The 21583-nt window shown below is 49.8% G+C and overlaps 1 protein-coding gene across 3 annotated transcripts in view; it reads left to right on the forward strand.

Annotated features, from left to right (window-relative positions):
• The window catches only part of PLEC (plectin), a 367871-nt gene that overhangs the window by 31326 nt on the left and 314962 nt on the right, over positions 1-21583 (forward strand). For all 3 annotated transcript variants that reach the window (XM_068238141.1, XM_068238140.1, XM_068238142.1), the window contains exon 2: positions 17234-17429. In XM_068238141.1, coding sequence (XP_068094242.1) covers positions 17234-17429 — 196 coding nt within the window. The remainder of the gene's footprint in view (positions 1-17233; positions 17430-21583) is intronic.

The following is a 21583-nucleotide window of genomic DNA, read 5'->3' on the forward strand; positions in this document are numbered from 1 at the left end:
AATCAGGACTTTGAAGTGATCCGGAGCCGAAACTCGGGTTCAAAATAAGATATTAACCTGACGAGAGGGAAGCCTCAGGATCCTATTGGTCTGTTGCACACTCTCCCCCCCCCCCCCTCCACACATTGGACCTGCACTTGTCCTGCGTTATGAGCGTGGCCACGCAGTAATCATGTGAGCACAGCCACGCATGTGCAGTAGTATGGAGTCTACAGCTCAGGCTTGCTGCGCATGTGTGCTTGTCCGGCTACAGCGTGGCCACGCAGTAATCATGTGAGCACAGCCACGCATGTGCAGTAGTATGGAGTCTACAGCTCAGGCTTGCTGCGCATGTGTGCTTGTCCGGCTACAGCGTGGCCACGCAGTAATCATGTGAGCACAGCCACGCATGTGCAGTAGTATGGAGTCTACAGCTCAGGCTTGCTGCGCATGCGTGCTTGTCCGGCTACTGCGTGGCCACGCTGCAGAAAGAGGAGCTGCGTGGCCCCGATATGATTAGCGACAATACCCTGTCTCTAAGCTTCGGTGGGCCGCGCTTAGCAATGGAGGACTGTAGAATAGTGAGGGAAGCCTCAATAGGATCCTGAGGCTTGCCTCTCTTTAGGTAAGTATCTCAATTTCTACCCGAGCTTTGGCTCCGCTATCTGATTGGTCAGGGCTGGTGGATCTGGCTGATAGGCTAACTGATCACATACATCCTAAAGGTAGCAATAAATCAGTCCATGATGGGCCGATGTGACCAAGAGACAAATCTCTGATGGAATCTGATTAGAGAGATATCTGTCAGCTGCCCATACACCACAAGCCGATTCCTGATCAATTACATGCTGAAATCGGTCCGGAATTGCTCTGGTGATGCCGTCTGGACATCCCAACCCTGCCCCCCTAATGTGCAATGTGGCCCCCCGGTGCCCGGTGCCCTATACATTACCTGTCCATGACGTGGCATTGATCATCGGGGGACAGCTCCATGGGTTTCAGTGCATTTACCGCTCATCCCGATATAGCTCGCTGTTACCCCCACACACCCGATCGAGCAAGTCGGCCCGACATCGTACAGCATTCATCGTCAATTGGGCATAAACTTGCCTGTCACAATATGCCCGAAACGAATCGGATGATCGATCGGCCGCCAAGTCGCCTGATGTACGGCCACCGTTACAGTCCACACCCATCACTCTACACCATAAGATAAAACTTACAGGACAACTGAAGAGAGAGGTATATGGAGGCTGCCATATTTATTTCCTTTTAAACAATACCAGCTGCCTGGCTGTCCTGCTAATCTTTTGCATGAACATTTTGCATCGTAATTGTGAATTTTGCTTACAATTGTGGGAAATTTGAGCACAACACTAGATATGAAGCACATACCGTATATAATGGCATATTATCCGTACATACAGTTTATAGTCACGTATTATGTGTACATACCGTGTATAATCACATAATGGGCTTCATTCACTATACCGTGATAACTCATATCATGGCCGCGCTAGCGTTTTTTGCATGTGTTATCGCACGCAACCGCTAATTTTCACGCGCAATTGCGAAAATGCGCGTAAAAAAGCTAGAGTGGCCGTGATATTAGTTATCACGGTTTAGTGAATCTAGCCCATTATGTGTACATACAGAAGCAAGGCTCTAGAAAATTTGGGTCATATTTTTTTATACATCTTTGCATGTTGCATATTATATGAATTGCTATAAAACGCACAGCTAGATATAGAAGAACCTAATAGCTGACAGCATGGCCTCTTCCAGACCTCCCATGCCCAAACCTGCTCAGGGGCAGGGCAGAAATATGCCCAATCCTGCTCAGGGGCGGAGCAGAACCATGCCCAATCCTGTTTAGGGGCGGAGCAGAACCATGCCCAATCCTGCTCAGGGGCGGGGCAGAACCATGCCAGATCCTGCTCAGGGGCGGGGCAGAACCATGCCCAATCCTGCTCAGGGGCGGGGCAGAACATGCCCAAACCTGCTCAGGGGCGGGGCAGAAACATGCCCATGCCCGATTCTGCTCAGATCCTAACCATAGATTGGATTCTCCTCACCGGCAGCTGCTGTATAGAGATGGCTCGAACCTCCGATTTTCGGTTCGAGAACTTCGAACTCGAACTTCTGAAAACGTTTGCGAACCTGCAAACTTTTCGAACCGCAATAGACTTCAATGGGCAGGTGAACTTGAAAAACTACAAACACTGTTTCTGGCCACAAAAATTATGGAAAAGATGTTTCAAGGGGTCTGACACCTGGAGGGGGGCATGGCGGAGTGGGATACATGCCAAAAGTCCTGGGGAAAATTACGGATTTGCCGCACAGCAGGGTTATAATCCCTAAAGGGAGGAAATCTCATTGCATTCCTAAATTGGATACCTAAAGTGCTTGAAAACATCTTGCGTGTGTATACATGGATCAGCAGGTAGTGTAAGTAGTGTACTGCTTCACACTGACACACCAAACTCACTGTGTAACGCACCGCAAACAGCTGTTTGTGAAGTGATGGCCGTGCTGGACTGGTGCGCACCATGGCGAGAGTTCAGGCCGTGGCGGTTTCGAAGCCCATATGGTCGGGCTGAGGTAGCTCAATGACAGAACAACTGTCCACAATGAAGCAACGACCTTATTTTCTTCGGTCAGGTGTGCCCCCCACTCATCTAACCGGTCATTGCTTCATTGTGATATGCAAGCCCCTTCACCGCGGCAAGGTAACGATCACGAATGGGGAATTGACACATGTACATGTCTTTTTGTTTTGTTGTTGCAGCCGCAGTGCAGCCAGAAAAATTAGGCATGTACACGCACCAGAAAAATTATCATTATGCTTAGTAGCGGCCATAAAAATTCAGGAATCCACCTGGAGTCCTGGACCCTGTTGGTGGTGGTTGAGAAGGCAGTCAAGCGGCCTGCAGGCAGAGATGCTGTGTGGGGACTGACTTAGTCTTCGGGCAGGCAGTAGCCCTCCGGGATCCATGCCTCATTTATTTTGATAAAGGTGAGGTACTGAACACTTTTTTAACCTGACTGCTGGTGGTATAATACAATGTGCAGTTACACAGGTGCAGTGAAAAGGTATACACTGACTGCCGCTATAATACAATTATGCAGTCGCACAGGTGCAGGGGAAAGGTATGCAGTGACTGCTGCTATAATACAACTGTGCAGTCGCACAGGTGCAGGGGAAAGGTATGCAGTGACTGCTGCTATAATACAATTGTGCAGTCACACAGGTGCAGGGAAAGGGTATGCACTGACTGATGGTGGTATTGTATAATACAAAGTGCAGTCACACAGAGGCAGTGAAAGGTATGCACTGACTGGTGGTGGTATTGTATAATACAAAGTGCAGTCACACAGAGGCAGTGAAAGGTATGCACTGAATGTGCTGGGCCTGGCACAGTATAGCAATTAGCAAGGGCCGGCTGCGACAGACAGGGCTGTATATGCAGTGTCAGTGGGCCACAAACACACAAAAAAAACACATCAGAAGTAGTGTTGGGCGAACAGTGTTCGCCACTGTTCGGGTTCTGCAGAACATCACCCTGTTCGGGTGATGTTCGAGTTCGGCCGAACACCTGACGGTGCTCGGCCAAACCGTTCGGCCATATGGCCGAACTAAGAGCGCATGGCCGAACGTTCCCCGAACGTTCGGCTAGCGCTGTGATTGGCCGAACGGGTCACGTGGTTCGGACCCGAACGCGCTCTGATTGGCCGAACTGTCACGTGGTTCGGGTAAATAAATACCCGAACCACGTCATATCTCCGCCATTTGTCTGTGGGTTTAGCTTTGGGTAGGCAGGCAGGGTAGTTCGCGCTCCAGCCACGCTAGCCAGGGTCCCCCCCAGTCATTGTGTGTCGCTGCTGGGAACAGTAGTACACCGCTCGTTCAGCCACACTATATAGCATTGTGTTTACTGCCACTGTGTACCTCGCTCAGCCACGCTATATATATAGCATTGTGTTTTCTGACACTCTGTGTACACGGCTTAGGCTAGCCTGACTAATATAGCATTGTGTGTACTGCCACTGTGCACCTCGCTCAGCCACGCTATATATAGCATTGTGTGTACTGCCACTGTGCACCTCGCTCAGCCACGCTATATATAGCATTGTGTTTACTGCCACTCTGTGTACACCGCTCAGCCAGACTATATACCGTTGTTTACTGACACTCTGTGTACACGGCTTAGGCTAGCCTGACTAATATAGCATTGTGTGTACTGCCACTGTGCACCTCGCTCAGCCACGCTATATATAGCATTGTGTGTACTGCCACTGTGCACCTCGCTCAGCCACGCTATATATAGCATTGTGTTTACTGCCACTCTGTGTACCTCGCTCAGCCACACTATATAGCATTCTGTGTACTGTTCTGTGTCTGCTGGGAACAGTAGTACACCGCTCGTTCAGCCACACTATATAGCATTCTGTTTACTGTTCTGTGTCTGCTGGGAACAGTAGTACACCGCTCGTTCAGCCACACTATATAGCATTCTGTGTACTGTTCTGTGTCTGCTGGGAACAGTAGTACACCGCTCGTTCAGCCACACTATATAGCATTCTGTGTACTGTTCTGTGTCTGCTGGGAACAGTAGTACACCGCTCGTTCAGCCACACTATATAGCATTCTGTGTACTGTTCTGTGTCTGCTGGGAACAGTGGTACACCGCTCGTTCAGCCACACTATATAGCATTCTGTGTACTGTTCTGTGTCTGCTGGGAATAGTGGTACACCGCTCGTTCAGCCACACTATATAGCATTCTGTGTACTGTTCTGTGTCTGCTGGGAACAGTAGTACACCGCTCGTTCAGCCACACTATATAGCATTCTGTGTACTGTTCTGTGTCTGCTGGGAACAGTAGTACACCGCTCGTTCAGCCACACTATATAGCATTCTGTGTACTGTTCTGTGTCTGCTGGGAATAGTGGTACACCGCTCGTTCAGCCACACTATATAGCATTCTGTGTACTGTTCTGTGTCTGCTGGGAACAGTAGTACACCGCTCGTTCAGCCACACTATATAGCATTCTGTGTACTGTTCTGTGTCTGCTGGGAACAGTAGTACACCGCTCGTTCAGCCACACTATATAGCATTCTGTGTACTGTTCTGTGTCTGCTGGGAACAGTAGTACACCGCTCGTTCAGCCACACTATATAGCATTCTGTGTACTGTTCTGTGTCTGCTGGGAACAGTAGTACACCGCTCGTTCAGCCACACTATATAGCATTCTGTGTACTGTTCTGTGTCTGCTGGGAATAGTGGTACACCGCTCGTTCAGCCACACTATATAGCATTCTGTGTACTGTTCTGTGTCTGCTGGGAACAGTAGTACACCGCTCGTTCAGCCACACTATATAGCATTCTGTGTACTGTTCTGTGTCTGCTGGGAATAGTGGTACACCGCTCGTTCAGCCACACTATATAGCATTCTGTGTACTGTTCTGTGTCTGCTGGGAATAGTGGTACACCGCTCGTTCAGCCACACTATATAGCATTCTGTGTACTGTTCTGTGTCTGCTGGGAACAGTAGTACACCGCTCGTTCAGCCACACTATATAGCATTCTGTGTACTGTTCTGTGTCTGCTGGGAACAGTGGTACACCGCTCGTTCAGCCACACTATATAGCATTCTGTGTACTGTTCTGTGTCTGCTGGGAACAGTAGTACACCGCTCGTTCAGCCACACTATATAGCATTCTGTGTACTGTTCTGTGTCTGCTGGGAATAGTGGTACACCGCTCGTTCAGCCACACTATATAGCATTCTGTGTACTGTTCTGTGTCTGCTGGGAACAGTAGTACACCGCTCGTTCAGCCACACTATATAGCATTCTGTGTACTGTTCTGTGTCTGCTGGGAATAGTGGTACACCGCTCGTTCAGCCACACTATATAGCATTCTGTGTACTGTTCTGTGTCTGCTGGGAATAGTGGTACACCGCTCACCCGTCACTGTATAGCATTGTGCTCTGTGTCGCTGCTGGGAATAGTGGTACACCGCTCACCCGTCACTGTATAGCATTGTGCTCTGTGTCGCTGCTGGGAATAGTGGTACTGTATAGCATTTCTGTACTGCCACTGTACTGCTGCCAGTCAGCGTGTACTGTAAGGATAAGTGAAATGAGGAAGAAATCCGGTGAAAGAGGGAGGGGCAAGGGAAGAGGTGTTTCCCCTGACGGTTCACGTACAGGCCACAGGGGAGCACCCAAGAAAACCCACTCAATACCGCCCATGTTGTCCAGGACAACAACCCTCACAAATCCAAAAGAACAGGACCAGATAATTACTTGGATGACCTCTCAAGCGTCCAGCAGTGGGTTAAGCAGCACCAGCACATCACGCACGAGGTCCGAGTCCTCAGCCAGTTACAAGGAGCCAGTGGGCACAAAGCTGACACAACCGGCAGCGACACCACGCACACAACTGCCAGATAACCAGTCCGATGAATTACCTCAGGACACAATGGGGTATTCGCAGGAGCTATTCCCAGCCCAACAAACTTCCACCTTTCAAAGGTCAATGGAGGAACAGCCAGAAATGTTGTGCCTGGATTCACAACCGTTAACTGTGGGAAATGCACCGCGCACTGAAATACAAGGCGAGTCCGAAGAGGACTCGGAAACCCAAATCCCAGAGCAATTTGGGCAGGAGGGGTTGCAATTGCAGGAGGTCGGCCGACAAGATCTGGAAGACGACGTTGGAGTGTGCTGCGCAGAGGTTGTTGTGGGGAGCTCTACTCCACGGCGGTGGCCCACAATGACATATGACGAGTTTGAGGAGATGGAAGAGGAGGGTATGGACAATGTGGACAGAGACCCAGATTTTGTTTGTGAACGAGAACATCGCCGTCGTAGCAGCAGCACAGATGAGTCTGTTGAAGAACACACTGCTGCACGAGTTCGCCTTGTGCCACAAGGTAGGCGGCGCGCAATTTCAGGCACCACAAGCGTGGAAGTTCAAGTGAGAGGCAAAAGAGGAGCAAACAGAAATCGCCAGCAAGGAGGCAGGTGCTCCAAAGTCTGGGCTTTCTTTGAAGACTGCACTGAGGATGTTACCATGGCGATTTGCAAGGTGTGCAAGACCCGCCTGAGCAGGGGAAAAAATATTAACAACCTCTCCACCACCAGCATGAGCCGTCACATGCTATCCAAACATCCCACTCTTTGGGAAAACGCGTCAGAACAGGGTACCAGAAACAACACTGCCTCCCTTGGGTTCACCAGACTCACCACCAGACCCGCCTCAGCAGCAGCAGTAGCCCAGCCATTGCGTGGTTCACAACATTCACAAACATCAGACGACGCTGACACTGTCACTTTCCGGAGTAGTGCTCTTGAGGTCTCCCAGTGTTCATCAAACACAACAACCAACAGCCCTTCCGTGTGCAGCGCTACGGTTCAGTTGTCTGTGTCGGAGATGTTTGAGCGCAAGAGGAAATTGCCAGCAAATGACCCCCGGGCCGTGGCAGTAACAGCCAGCATAGCCAAGCTTCTGGCCTGCGAAATGCTGCCATATCGATTGGTGGAGACAAACAGCTTCAAGGGCATGATGTCAGTGGCCATCCCACGTTACGTGGTTCCCAGCCGCTACCACTTTGCACGCTCTGCAGTGCCTGAGTTGCATGAGCACGTGGTCAGCAAAATAACCCGAAGCTTGAAGAATGCCGTTGCCTGCAAGGTTCACCTCACCACTGACACCTGGACGAGTGCGTTCGGCCAGGGTCGATACATCTCCCTTACCGCGCACTGGGTGAACCTTGTGGAGCCTGGCAGCGATTCCTCACCTGCTACGGCACGGGTGTTGCCCACGCCACAAACAGCTGCACCGCCGTCCCTCCCACTGGATAACAGCAGCACCTACCTCTCTGACTCCTTCTCCTCCAACGCATCTCAAAGCTGTACCTCATCCGGAAACGCTAACCCAGCAGCAGTAGGATCGTGGAAGCAGTGCAGCACAGCTGTTGGCATGCGTCAGCAAGCGTTGCTGAAGCTAATCTGCCTTGGGGATAAGCAGCACACAGGGGAGGAAATTTGGAGGGGAATAAAGGAACAGACGGATTTGTGGCTGGCACCGCTGGACCTGAAACCGGGCATGGTTGTGTGTGATAATGGGAGTAATCTCATTCGCGCTTTAAGGTTGGCTAAGCTGACACACATCCCTTGCCTGGCGCACGTGATGAACCTAGTAGTTCAGCGGTTCCTGAGGACATACCCAGGCGTGCCCGATCTGCTGTTGAAGGTGCGTCGAGTGTCCAAACATTGTAGAAATTCCAGTACTGCTTCGGGGGCACTCGCCAAGATGCAGGAGCGCTTCAATCTCCCCCACCATCGCTTGCTGTGTGATGTCCCTACGCGCTGGAATTCTACGCTGCACATGCTAGCCCGCTTTTGCGAGCAGAAGAGTGCAGTGGTCCAGTACATGACGGCGCAGTACCGAGGCGCATCCGGCCAGCTGCCAAGCTTCTGTGGATCCGATTGGGCCAACATGTTGGACCTCTGCCAAGTCCTCCAAAATTTTGAGCAATCCACGTTGCTTGTGAGCAGTGACAACTCTTCAGTCAGCATTACCATACCACTGCTGTGTTTACTGAAGAGGTCGATGTTAAAAATCAAGGAAACAGCTGTCATGATGCAACTGGGGGAATCTGAAGGAGAAAACGATCAGCGTGATGGTACCAACATCAGGCCATCCGCCTCAGGGAACGCTGGCCCCAGCAGCTATGACGAAGAAGAGGAGGAGGAACAGCTGGAGTTGGAGCAGGAATTTCATGCCACCACTGACGAGGGCCAGAGCGGTGCACGTTGGACTTCCACAATTCAACGCGAATGGTCAGCAGAAGCAGACCAGGAGGAAGGTGACGACTATGATGCATCACAACAACTATCACAACGCTCACAAGAGGATGATGAGGATTCTGGTAGGACTCTGGCACACATGGCTCAATTCATGCTAGAATGCATTGAACGTGACCCACACATTGTGCGCATTCTGGACAACACCAATTACTGGGTTTATACCCTTCTGGATCCACGGTACAAACACAATGTTCCAAAACTGCTTGAAGAAAGAGTCAGACAGGTCAAAATGGAAGAATACCAGCAGGCCCTTGTGGAGACTTTAGAGAGGAGATTGACATCCTCCCCCTCCTCTAGCCAGTTGTACGCAGACAGACTGACTTCCGCAAACCCAGGACGACCAGGAGGGCAGCAAACAACGCAAGCCGCAGCTAGTACCCAAAAGGGAATGGTATCGGCAGTGTCCTTGGAGTGGGAAAATTTTCTGACACCCATGCAGCCGCAGCCCACTGAACAGCAAGCGTGCAGATCCACCTCCAACACCGATCGCCTGGAGAAGATGGTCAAGGACTACATGTCAGATGGCGTAGCTGTGTCGAACCATCCATCTGCACCCTTCAACTATTGGGTATCGAAGCTAGACACCTGGCACGAACTGGCAATGTACGCAATAGAGGTGCTGGCTTGCCCGGCAGCCAGCGTTATGTCGGAACGCTGTTTCAGTGCTGCCGGAGGCATCGTCACAGATCGGCGTATCCGCCTCTCTACAGAAAATGCAGACCGTCTGACTCAAATTAAAATGAATCAATCCTGGATTGGAAATGACTACGCAACACTCCAGGACCCCAACCAAGTAACATGACCAATGAACATCTGGGATGGTGTTGCGTTTCCGGGCCCTGTTTATTGAACCTCTCATCTGTATTACATTTATGACTGCATGGCGGCAAAAAGCATTGCTGCTATATCCGCACGCTTTTTGTCCACATGCAAGGCCTGGGTTGTTGTGTCTCACAAAGCGTGGCCTTCTCCTCCTGCGCCTGCTCCTGTTCCATCACGTCTGCTGCTGCTGGGTTAGCGTTGCCGCGTGGTCCCTGTTTATTGAACCACTTATCTTTATTACATTTATGACTGCATGGCGGTACAAAGCATGCTATCCGCACGCTTCTTGCCCTCATGCAAGGCCTGGGTTGTTGTGTCTCACAAAGCGTGGCCTTCTCCTCCTGCGCCTCCTCCTGTTCCATCACGTCTGCTGCTGCTGGGTTAGCGTTGCCGCGTGGTCCCTGTTTATTGAACCACTTATCTTTATTACATTTATGACTGCATGGCGGTACAAAGCCTGCTATCCGCACGCTTCTTGCCCTCATGCAAGGCCGGGGTTGTTGTGTCTCACAAAGCGTGGCCTTCTTCTCCTCCTGCGCCACCCTCCTCCTGTTCCATCACGTGTGCTGCTGCTGGGTTAGCGTTACCGGTCCCTTTTCCTGGAACCTCTTATATGTATTACATTTATGACTGCATGCCGACAAAAAACATGTTACCTGTGCAAAGAAAACAGACATTTCCCGCATTTAAAAGACAGTTTTCCCTTTGAAACTTTAAAATCGATTTTCTCAAAAACTATAAGCTCTTTTTGCTAATTTTTTTTTCCTCTTGTACCCACTCCCAAGGTGCACATACCCTGTAAATTTGGGGTATGTAGCATGTAAGGAGGCTTTACAAACCACAAAAGTTCGGGTCCCCATTGACTTCCATTATGTTCGGAGTTCGGGTCGAACACCCGAACATCGCGGCCATGTTCGGCCTGTTCGGCCCGAACCCGAACATCTAGATGTTCGCCCAACACTAATCAGAAGAACATTAGCTCTCAAAAGAGCTGTTTTGGGGTTCTTTTCATCATCAAATATCAGCAAGGAGCAAGCTAACAGACCTAACTATCGCTTTCCCTATCTCTCCAATGTCTCTCCCTTGTCTCACTAAAATCAGCAGCACACAGAGTGAGAACATGGCCGACGCTGCTGCCTTTTATAAGGGGGAGGGGTGTCCAGGAGGGAGTGCAGCCTGATTGGCTGCCATGTGTCTGCTGACTGTGATGTAGAGGGTCAAAGTTAAGCCCAATGATGTAGTATAGAGGGCGGGTCGAACTCGCTAAGGGTTCGCGGTTCACCGTGAACTCGAACCAGCTAAGTTCGTGCGAACAAGTTCTCTGGCGAACCGTTCGGGCCATCTCTACTGCTGTATTCCTCTAACAGAGGCGTGTGGAGGATGATCCTCAGATGATTCCCGCTTCATGGGAGGCAATATTCCCACGGGTGAAGCCAGCCTGGGGGAGCGGCCTGTACAGTGCTGGCGGGAGGCATGGAAACATGGCGTCCTTTAGTTCCAGCATGTCTTATTGCTAAGCATCTATCAGGAAGGTGACAGGTAGACAGTAATGTGCTTTATTCTTATTGTACTGAGCTCTCCTGACATTAACATTTATTCAATTTAATGATGAACACAGTTTGTGTTGCCACGGAGACCACAGTCTGTCGCTCGCTGTCACCTTCACTCATCAGGTCAGGTAATATCACAGCCGGTGATCTGTGTTGCCACGGAGACTGCAGGTTTACAGTCGGTCACACACTGTCACCTGTGCTCATCAGGTCAGGTAATATCACCGCCGGTGACGCACGCTACGTGTACGGACGGAGCAGGGGGTGGAGTGGGGGAGAAATCACGGACACAACAGTGATGATAGAGAGTTTTGGACAACCCCCAGCTCGGCTGGGATAATAGGGGTTAATGGAATCACTGGCCGCCCTCATTCCCTTGAAGTTCAGGGCAGTAATATGTTACAGCCGTCAATGGCGGGGATCGCATTTATGTATATAAGCTCCGTCATGTAAAACAAATGACACTATGTGGTCAGGAGTTCCTTTACCGGCAGGTTCTGCTTGCCCACACTCTCAGCAGCCCGGTCTGTGCCCCACCCACCTTCACCTTCTCAGAGAGCCCGGTCTGTGCCCCACCCACCTGCATCTTCTCATAGAGCCCAGTCTATGCCCCACCCACCTGCACCTTCTCAGAGAGCCCGGTCTGTGCCTCACCCACCTGCACCTTCTCAGAGAGCCCGGTCTGTGCCTCACCCACCTGCACCTTCTCAGAGAGCCCGGTCTGTGCCCCACCCACCTGCACCTTCTCAGAGAGCCCGGTCTGTGCCTCACCCACCTGCACCTTCTCAGAGAGCCCGGTCTGTGCTCCACCCACCTGCACCTTCTCAGACAGCCCGGTCTGTGCCTCACCCACCTGCACCTTCTCAGAGAGCCCGGTCTATGCCCCACCCACCTGCACTTTCTCAGAGAGCCCGGTCTGTGCCCCACCCACCTGCACCTTCTCAGAGAGCCCGGTCTGTGCTCCACCCACCTGCACCTTCTCAGAGAACCCAGTCTGTGCCCCACCCACCTGCACCTTCTCAGAGAGCCCGGTCTATGCCCCACCCACCTGCATCTTCTCATAGAGCCCAGTCTATGCCCCACCCACCTGCACCTTCTCATAGAGCCCAGTCTATGCCCCACCCACCTGCACCTTCTCAGAGAGCCCGGTCTATGCCCCTCCCACCTGCACCTTCTCAGAGAGCCCAGTCTGTGCCCCACCCACCTGCACCTTCTCAGAGAGCCCAGTCTGTGCCCCACCCACCTGCACCTTCTCAGAGAGCCCAGTCTATGCCCCACCCACCTGCACCTTCTCAGCAGCCCGGTCTGTGCCCCTCCCACCTGCACCTTCTCATAGAGCCCGGTATATGCCCCACCCACCTGCACCTTCTCAGAGAGCCAGGTCTCTGCCTCACCGACATGCACCTTCTCAGAGAGCCCGGTCTGTGCCTCACCCACCTGCACCTTCTCAGAGAGCCCGGTCTGTGCCCCACCCACCTGCACCTTCTCAGAGAGCCCGGTCTGTGCCCCACCCACCTGCACCTTCTCAGAGAGCCCGGTCTATGCCCCACCCACCTGCACTTTCTCAGAGAGCCCGGTAGGTGCCCCACCCACCTGCACCTTCTCAGAGAGCCCGGTCTGTGCTCCACCCACCTGCACCTTCTCAGAGAACCCAGTCTGTGCCCCACCCACCTGCACCTTCTCAGAGAGCCCGGTCTATGCCCCACCCACCTGCATCTTCTCATAGAGCCCAGTCTATGCCCCACCCACCTGCACCTTCTCATAGAGCCCAGTCTATGCCCCACCCACCTGCACCTTCTCAGAGAGCCCGGTCTATGCCCCTCCCACCTGCACCTTCTCAGAGAGCCCAGTCTGTGCCCCACCCACCTGCACCTTCTCAGAGAGCCCAGTCTGTGCCCCACCCACCTGCACCTTCTCAGAGAGCCCAGTCTGTGCTCCACCCACCTGCACCTTCTCAGAGAGCCCGGTCTGTGCCTCACCCACCTGCACCTTCTCAGAGAGCCCGGTCTATGCCCCACCCACCTGCACTTTCTCAGAGAGCCCGGTCTGTGCCCCACCCACCTGCACCTTCTCAGAGAGCCCGGTCTGTGCCCCACCCACCTGCACTTTCTCAGAGAGCCCGGTCTGTGCCCCACCCACCTGCACCTTCTCAGAGAGCCCGGTCTGTGCTCCACCCACCTGCACCTTCTCAGAGAACCCAGTCTGTGCCCCACCCACCTGCACCTTCTCAGAGAGCCCGGTCTATGCCCCACCCACCTGCATCTTCTCATAGAGCCCAGTCTATGCCCCACCCACCTGCACCTTCTCATAGAGCCCAGTCTATGCCCCACCCACCTGCACCTTCTCAGAGAGCCCGGTCTATGCCCCTCCCACCTGCACCTTCTCAGAGAGCCCAGTCTGTGCCCCACCCACCTGCACCTTCTCAGAGAGCCCAGTCTGTGCCACACCCACCTGCACCTTCTCAGAGAGCCCAGTCTATGCCCCACCCACCTGCACCTTCTCAGCAGCCCGGTCTGTGCCCCTCCCACCTGCACCTTCTTATAGAGCCCGGTCTATGCCCCACCCACCTGCACCTTCTCAGAGAGCCCAGTGTATGCCCCACCCACCTGCACCTTCTCATAGAGCCCGGTCTCTGCCTCACTGACATGCACCTATTCAGAGAGCCATATTTATTTCCTTTTAAACAATGCACATTTCCTGGCTGTCCTGCTCATCCTCTTCCTCCTATTACTTCTAGCCATAGCCCCTGAACAAGCATGCAGCAGATCAGGTGCTCTGACTGAGGTGTGACTGGATTAGCTGCATGCTTGTTTCTGGTGTGATTCAGACACTACTGCAGCCAGAGAGATCAGCAGTACTTGCCAGGCTACTTTTATTGTTTAAAATGAAATGCATATGGCAGCCTGCTTATCCCTCTCACTTCAGGTGGGCTTTAACAGTCAGGAGGTTGGGGCTCTTTTAGACAAAGTTCACCATCTATATAGGATTGTAAAAGCTCTTTTGGTCAGGGTACTCCTCCAAGCCGGTGTCATGGTCTTGTTATTATTCACTCAAGTTGCTAAACCCCTCCCATGTATTAATCAGCCCTGCATAATATGCTGTAGAACAGTGTCCAGGCATAGGCCATCTGGGCATGTGTCTTGTGCACCACCTAGTGGTGATGATGTGCTTGCACCCTGTGAAGTTGCTGCAGTGTGGGTAGTGTGCAGAAGCCCAGCAGGAGGGAGGAGGGAGCAGACAGCAGAAGTAGGCTGGCAGAGCAGTAATCTCAGGATGACTTCCTCTTCCTCTCAGTGCTGCAGACAGCTGCTGCCAGTGAGGCTTCTGGCAGATGTAAGAAGGAGAGGAGGAGTCAACAGCAGCCTGTGGGAGGGGACACAGACGTATTGTGACAGGTAAGGCGGAGCCTGCAGTGTATTTAACTGTGTACGTGCTGGAGGCGGAGGTGTGTGTCTGTGGGTGCAGGAGTGTAAATTGTATACGTGTGTATGTGTGTGTATATTTGTGCATGCTTGTATAATGCATGTGTGTGTATACTGTATGTGTGCATGCCTGTATCATGCAGGATGTGTGTGTGTATACTGTATGTGTGCATGCCTGTATTATGCATGTGTGTGTGTATACTGTATGTGTGCATGCCTGTATCATGCATGTGTGTGTGTATACTGTATGTGTGCATGCCTGTATCATGCATGTGTATGTGTGTGCATGCCTGTATCATGCATGTTTGTGTGTATACTGTATGTGTGCATGCATGTATAATGTATGTGTGTTTACATGCCTGTATCATGCATGCATGTGTGTGTGTATGTGTGTGCATGCCTGTATCATGCATGTGTGTGCATGCCTGTATCATGTGTGTGTGTGTGTGCGTGCATGCCTGTATCATGCATGTTTGTGTGTATACTGTATGTGTGCATGCATGTATCATGCATGCATGTGTGTGTGTGTGTGTATGTGTTTGCATGCCTGTATAATGCATGTGTGTATATATGTGTGCATGCCTGTACCATGCATGTATGTGTGTGCATGCATGTACCATGCATGTGTGTGTATATGTGTATGCATGCATCTATAATGCGTGTGCATGCCTGTATCATGTATGTGTATCTGTATGTGTGTGTATATGTGTGCAAGCCTGAATATTGCATGTGCACCAGTGTGTGTATGTAAGGCAGGTGTGCATATGCATCGATATCTGTGCAATGCATTTTATAATCATAGTAGGAATATTATAACAGTTTGTTGCAGGAGAGGGATTCTGACTTGGGATAGATTTCTGGAAACTTGTTGATAGTTTGGTGGATTATAGTTCCTTCCTGATACAAATAATGTTGTTGAGGATCACACAGTAGACTGTATTTTAGTTTATTATTAAAGATCTTTTAGTTTTGTATATATGCATGCTGCAGCGCTGAGGACATTGTGCTGATTACCTTGCGGAGCGACTGATTTCAGGGTCCAGCTCTCCCCGCTGGTGGTTTATACATCAGATCGGCGTCGGCCTGCCATGATCTGTGACGTGTACAATGACTCCGGTGTGTGTACAGCAGCAGCAGATGGCCGCACAGTCAGTTAGGAGGAAGTGTGGGACTGATTAATGTAACGGTGACAGGAACTGGGGCATGTGACACCAGCCGAGGTACCGGACTGTGTGTTTGTGTACTGCCTGCTCACGTGACTGTGCAGAGAGAAGAACTGAACGATCTGTCTAACCTAAACTGACGTATCTGCATTCAGAAGATGCTGGAGAGTTAAAGGACAACTGTAGTGAGAGGTATATGGAGGCTGACATATTTATTTCCTTTTAAACAATACCAGTTGCCTGACTGTCCTACTGATCTATTTGACTGCAGTAGTGTCTACACCTGAAACAAGCATGCAGCTAATCCTGTCGTATTTCAACCCCTGATGATGATGTCCGGGTATTCCTTCGTACTGGTTCAAGCCCTATCCCATGTATAAATCCATACCATGCACTGATGAGGACCAACAGTCTGAAACAGGCTGTCTGCATGTTGGGTTGACGTGGCTCTGTAACATGTATAACCTATATGTCACTATACACCAGTGGTTCTGGATGTGTGCCTGGGGCTTCAGGGGCAGACAGATGATTTGCATATTCAGTAGTGGTGCATTGTGGGAAGCCACATTTGCTCACTTAAAGCTGAATTATTGCAAATACTTTCTGTTTAAGAAGGCAAAATTACATTTAGAATTGCAATAAACCAATTGGTAACCTCACCACATTTTATCATTCACTCCTAAACTGGAACTATTATGCAAATGAAAACAATTGAATAAGTTACTGAGAGGGTTTACAGGTTTTTTTTACAATGCAGAAGCTGTCAGATCGCTGCCGCTGACCCAGAACTGAACTGTATATTTCTTGAGCTCAAGAATTATGGTATACAATGTGTTTGTTTCATCTCATCAACTGCAGTTTGGTTCTGCAAATTTCATAATCTGAACAGCTCTGAATAACTACGGAACAGCTTAATTTTTCACCAAAAACAACTACAAATAAATGTGACTATGTACTATGTCCATAAAATGATTGTTTCTAGCGGTGCTGTTCTATGAGCTGCAGGGACTTGCTTTTGTCCACAAATAATGTCATCTTTGCAAAAGTCACAAATATATGCGCAATAGAAAGTATGGATACAAGTTTCTATTGTGCTTTATGCATTATGCACATCATGGCACGGAAAGGGACCCATTGATAGAAGAAAGCAAAATAATTTTCTATCACTGTTCTTGAAAAGTTTTAATATTAAAAACATGAAATGCCAAAACACTGCAGACAAAAAATTAATAAAACCAATGTCTTTTTTTAACTGTTAAAAAGCATCTACTCAAAATATTGATATAAATATAGCAGTTAGTTCACAGTATTCATTTTCTCCATGCCTGCAGACAGGGGTACGTATATCAGTTGCAGTACATCTATGACCCATGCTGGGTTCTGTTCAGGAGTGGTACTCATGTCAGTGTTCTTTTGGCAGGAAGTGATGTCGTTGGACAGGAAGGACCGGTCCAGGATGGCTGAGGATAGTTCCAGCGCAAGCAGTGGGTCTCCCACCCCGGGGGACACATTGCCCTGGAACTTATCCAAGAACCAACGTGTCAAGAGGTCTTCGTCCACCTCCGGTAGCGGCACCGTGCTGGACGCGGCAGAGAGAGCGGTTATACGGATCGCAGGTCAGAACCTATTTAATTGGACTCATTAAGGCAATATGCATTCTTACAAATTTTTTTGGGTGCTAAAAATGCATGAATGATGCTCCTGTTCTGTGACTCCGCCTTCTTCTTCATAGCAGAGTAAACTAAAGGTCTCCGGATTGCTTTGTTGTATTTATAGTTTCTAGAGACAATCAGGTGCTGCTTTCTATTTTGTGCTCAAAATTGCAACACAGATTGAAACAGTATACGTAATGGTAAACTCTAATATATAAGTTATTACTCTATGCCTTTACTGATAGTAAACTAGCTGCAGTGTGTGCTGATCTCTGCTACCTCCAGTATGTACAGTATAAGCTGTACTTTGTGCCTGTACTGATAGTAACCTAGCTGTAGAGTGTACTGACCTCTACTACCTCCAGTATGTACAGTATAAGCTGCTACTCTGTGCATGTATCTGATAGTAAATTAGCTGCAGTGTGTGCTGATCTCTGCTGCCTCCAGTATGTACAGTATAAGCTGTTACTCTGTGCCTGTACTGACAGTACACTAGCTGCAGTGTGTGCTGATCTTTGCTACCTTCAGTATTGTACAGTATAAGCTGTTACTCTGTGCCTGTACTGATAGTATACTAACTGCAGTGTGTGCTGATCTCTGCTGCCTCCAGTATGTACAGTATAAGGTGTTACTCTGTGCCTGTACTGCTGGTAAACTAACTGCAGTGTGTGCTGATCTCTGCTGCCTCCAGTATGTACAGTATAAGCTCTTACTCTGTGCCTGTACTGATGGTAAACTAACTGCAGTGTGTGCTGATCTCTGCTGCCTCCAGTATGTACAGTATAAGCTGTTACTCTGTGCCTGTACAGATTGTAAATTAGCTGCAGTGTGTGCTGATCTCTGCTACCTCTAGTATATACTGTATACGCTGTTACTCTGTACCTGTATTGATAGTAAACTAGCTTCTGTGTGTGCTGTTCTCTGCTACCTCCAGTATGTACAGTATAAGCTGTCATTCTGTGCCTGTACTGATAATAAACTAGCTACAGTATGTGCTGATCTCTGCTGCCTCCAGTATAAGCTGTTACTATGTGCCTGTACTGATAGTAAACTAGCTGCAGTGTGTGCTGAGCTCTGCTGCCTCGAGCATGTACAGTATAAGCTGTTACTCTGTGCCTGTACTGATAGTAAACTAGCTGCAGTGTGTGCTGATCTCTGCTACCTCCAGTATGTAGAGAGTATAAGCTGTTACTTTGTGTCTGTACTGATAGTAAACTGGCTGCAGTGTGTGCTGATCTCTGCTACCTCCAGTATGTACAGTATAAGCTGTTACTCTGTGCCTGCACTGATAGTAAACTGGCTGCAGTGTGTGCTGATCTCTGCTACCTCCAGTATGTACAGTATAAGCTGTTACTCTGTGCCTGCACTGATAGTAAACTGGCTGCAGTGTGTGCTGATCTCTGCTACCTCCAGTATGTACAGTATAAGCTGTTACTCTGTGCTAGTTGCAGCATGTGCTGATCTCTGCTACCATTCCCCTTTAATGTTTCCTGTCCCCCCAGATAGTGTCCCCAATATGTGCCAGTGATGGCACAACAATGTACTCACCTGGCAGGAGTCTCCCCTCTCGGCCTCCAGCGTCACTCCCTGATCTTTATCATAGCAGCTCCTGTTGCTGTAATCTCCCGCGCTGACAGGCAGAGCAGGGCTACAGGAATGGCTGCCAGAGCCCAGCACTAGAAACACAAATACTGTATATACTCACATATAAGCCTAATTTTTCAGCACAAAACATGAGCTGGAAAGTTTCCCCCTCGGCTTATATGCGAGTCAGTGTAGCAGAAGGGATGGTGGAGCAGGTTTTGTTACTGGCAGAGGAGCGTAAGGATTGTGCACTTGAAATTCTGCTCTTACCAGCTTGCTCCCTGCTGTGTCCGTGCCCCACATCCCCTGCAGCATGGTGTGCAGAGTGCGCTGCTCAAGACTTCCTGTGGAGCAGAGCATGCAAGCGAGCAGACTTCCTGTGGAGCAGAGCGTGCAGACTTCCTGTAGAGCAGAGCGTGCAAGCAATGTGTCAGCAGTGCAATGATTGAGGATTCTTTCTGTGTGGCATTCGCTGTCTCATATCTATGACCCCATCTAGTGGCGTCTTGAGACACAACTATTGTCCTTGTGGCACATCTGGCTATGGGGAGGGGGGCTAACTTGTACTGGGGGCACATCTGGCTACTGTGGAGGGGGCTATATTGGGAAGGGGGCTTATACGCGAGTCAATCACTTTTTCCTGTTTTCTGGAGGTAAAGTGGGTACCTCGGCTTATACACGGGTCGGCTTACATGCGAGTATATACGTGCTGGGCTTCGGGCGCCATTTTCCTGTAGTCCTTCAGCCGGATTTCAGAGCCTCTTGCAGACGTTGTGAGTAGGTGGAGTAAGGGCGTGATAGAGCGTGGCCACGCACTCTTACTCTGTAAGGAGAGTGGAAGGTGATATCGAGACGGCGGGAGGGAGGAACACAGCACAAGCATGGCCGCGCGCAAAATTCAATGTTAATGGCTGAAACCACTTGTGGGCCAACTTTTATGTTTTTTTGGGCCTGAGTTTGACACCTGGGCTTTAAAGTGAGCCTAGAAACACACTACTGGATCGGGGTGCTCCTGCATCCCGCAATGGCCGCGTTTCGATTTGCAAAAATAATGGCCTGGACTCGGGTTCATGTCGCTGCAGATCTGGAGCTGTGTGTCTCGTTTGCAGAGTGTACGGAGGCGGGGAGAAGTATGTAAGGGGCGGAGGAGCAGCAGACCTGGGCCATTGGGAACTGTGACAGGGGCGTTCCTAAGGCCAAAGGGGGTGTTTCACAGGATAGCCTCTCCTGCAAGGGTCGCCCCTCCCCCTGTAAGTGTGCTGACAAGCCGCTAGTCGGTAGATTGGGGGGGGGCACAACGCAGCGTAGGGGTTACTGAGGGGGCAATGGAGGGCACACAGAGTCATGGCATAGAGCAGGGAGCACACCTCTGTGCCCATCTGCCCCTCCTCTGCCAGCCTCAGGTGCACTTTAAGTGCTGAAAAGTTATGTTGTAGCTCAGATGAAAGATTATCTCTTGGGAGAAAACTCAGACGTGATACAAGCTGCAGGCAGAGGACTCGCTGCTGCACAACCTACCGAAATATTAAAGTGGATCCGAGATGAAAAACTAACTATAACAAGTAACTTGTCTATATATGTTATCTAAAGTGTAGATAGTTTACACAGCATATCTAGCTGCAAACAGCTTCAACAGTTTATGATTATTTATTCCTGTGATACAATGAGGGCAGCCATGTTCTGTTTGTCACATTGTCACAGGCTGAGGGCTGGAGATGCTATCAGCTTACCTGTGTGTAAATTCATTCCCCTCTCCTCCTCCCCTCTGCCTCTGAAATCTCTGGCTAGTAACCTCCTCCTCCTCCTGCCCAGACTGAGCTCCCATAAGCCCTTGCTACAGTGCCAAGGTACATAAGAAGCTGTGGGCAAGGCTTGTTTAGTTTATAGGGAATAAGAGTATTAAAACAAAACAAAACAAAAAAGTATTTGGCTTAAGGAATGCCCTATAAATTATAGGAAAGGAACACAATTATGCAATCAGTAAAAGTTTATCTCGGATCCACTTTAATGGAATCAGCCTTTATCTGACTCGCGGTTCTGATAAATATGGAATGTAAACAAACATGTGTCAGAGAATGGCTTGGATAATCTGATGATTGTATAATTATATGTATAATATAATAGACTGATAATTGTATGTATAATATAATACAGTGATGATTGTGTAATTGTGCAGCTGGTGGTTCCGTGTCAGTTGAAGGTGAAATTGTTGAATTGAATGTTTGTATTGAAACTGCTATGCCACAGATTTAAGAGGCCCTGTGGTGACATATAGAAGAAGGCAGTCAATTATCCACGATACCTAGCTATACGGTAATCTTCATGTGTCTATATATATTGCTGTAGTGTATATTGCCATGTAGCTCCTCCCAGTGACGTCAAAGCCTAGGCCGTTTAGCTATACTGGATTTTCTCCCCCACAACAGCATTCTGGTTGACTAGGTATATTTTCTACTGGCTTTAGAACTCTTAGGAGCATTCCACAGAGCTGCACCTGACAGGACTAAAGATGTCGCCATGTGATAAATTTCAGG

This window comes from Hyperolius riggenbachi, chromosome 5 (genome assembly GCF_040937935.1).
Source record: "Hyperolius riggenbachi isolate aHypRig1 chromosome 5, aHypRig1.pri, whole genome shotgun sequence".
Lineage (NCBI taxonomy): Eukaryota > Metazoa > Chordata > Amphibia > Anura > Hyperoliidae > Hyperolius > Hyperolius riggenbachi.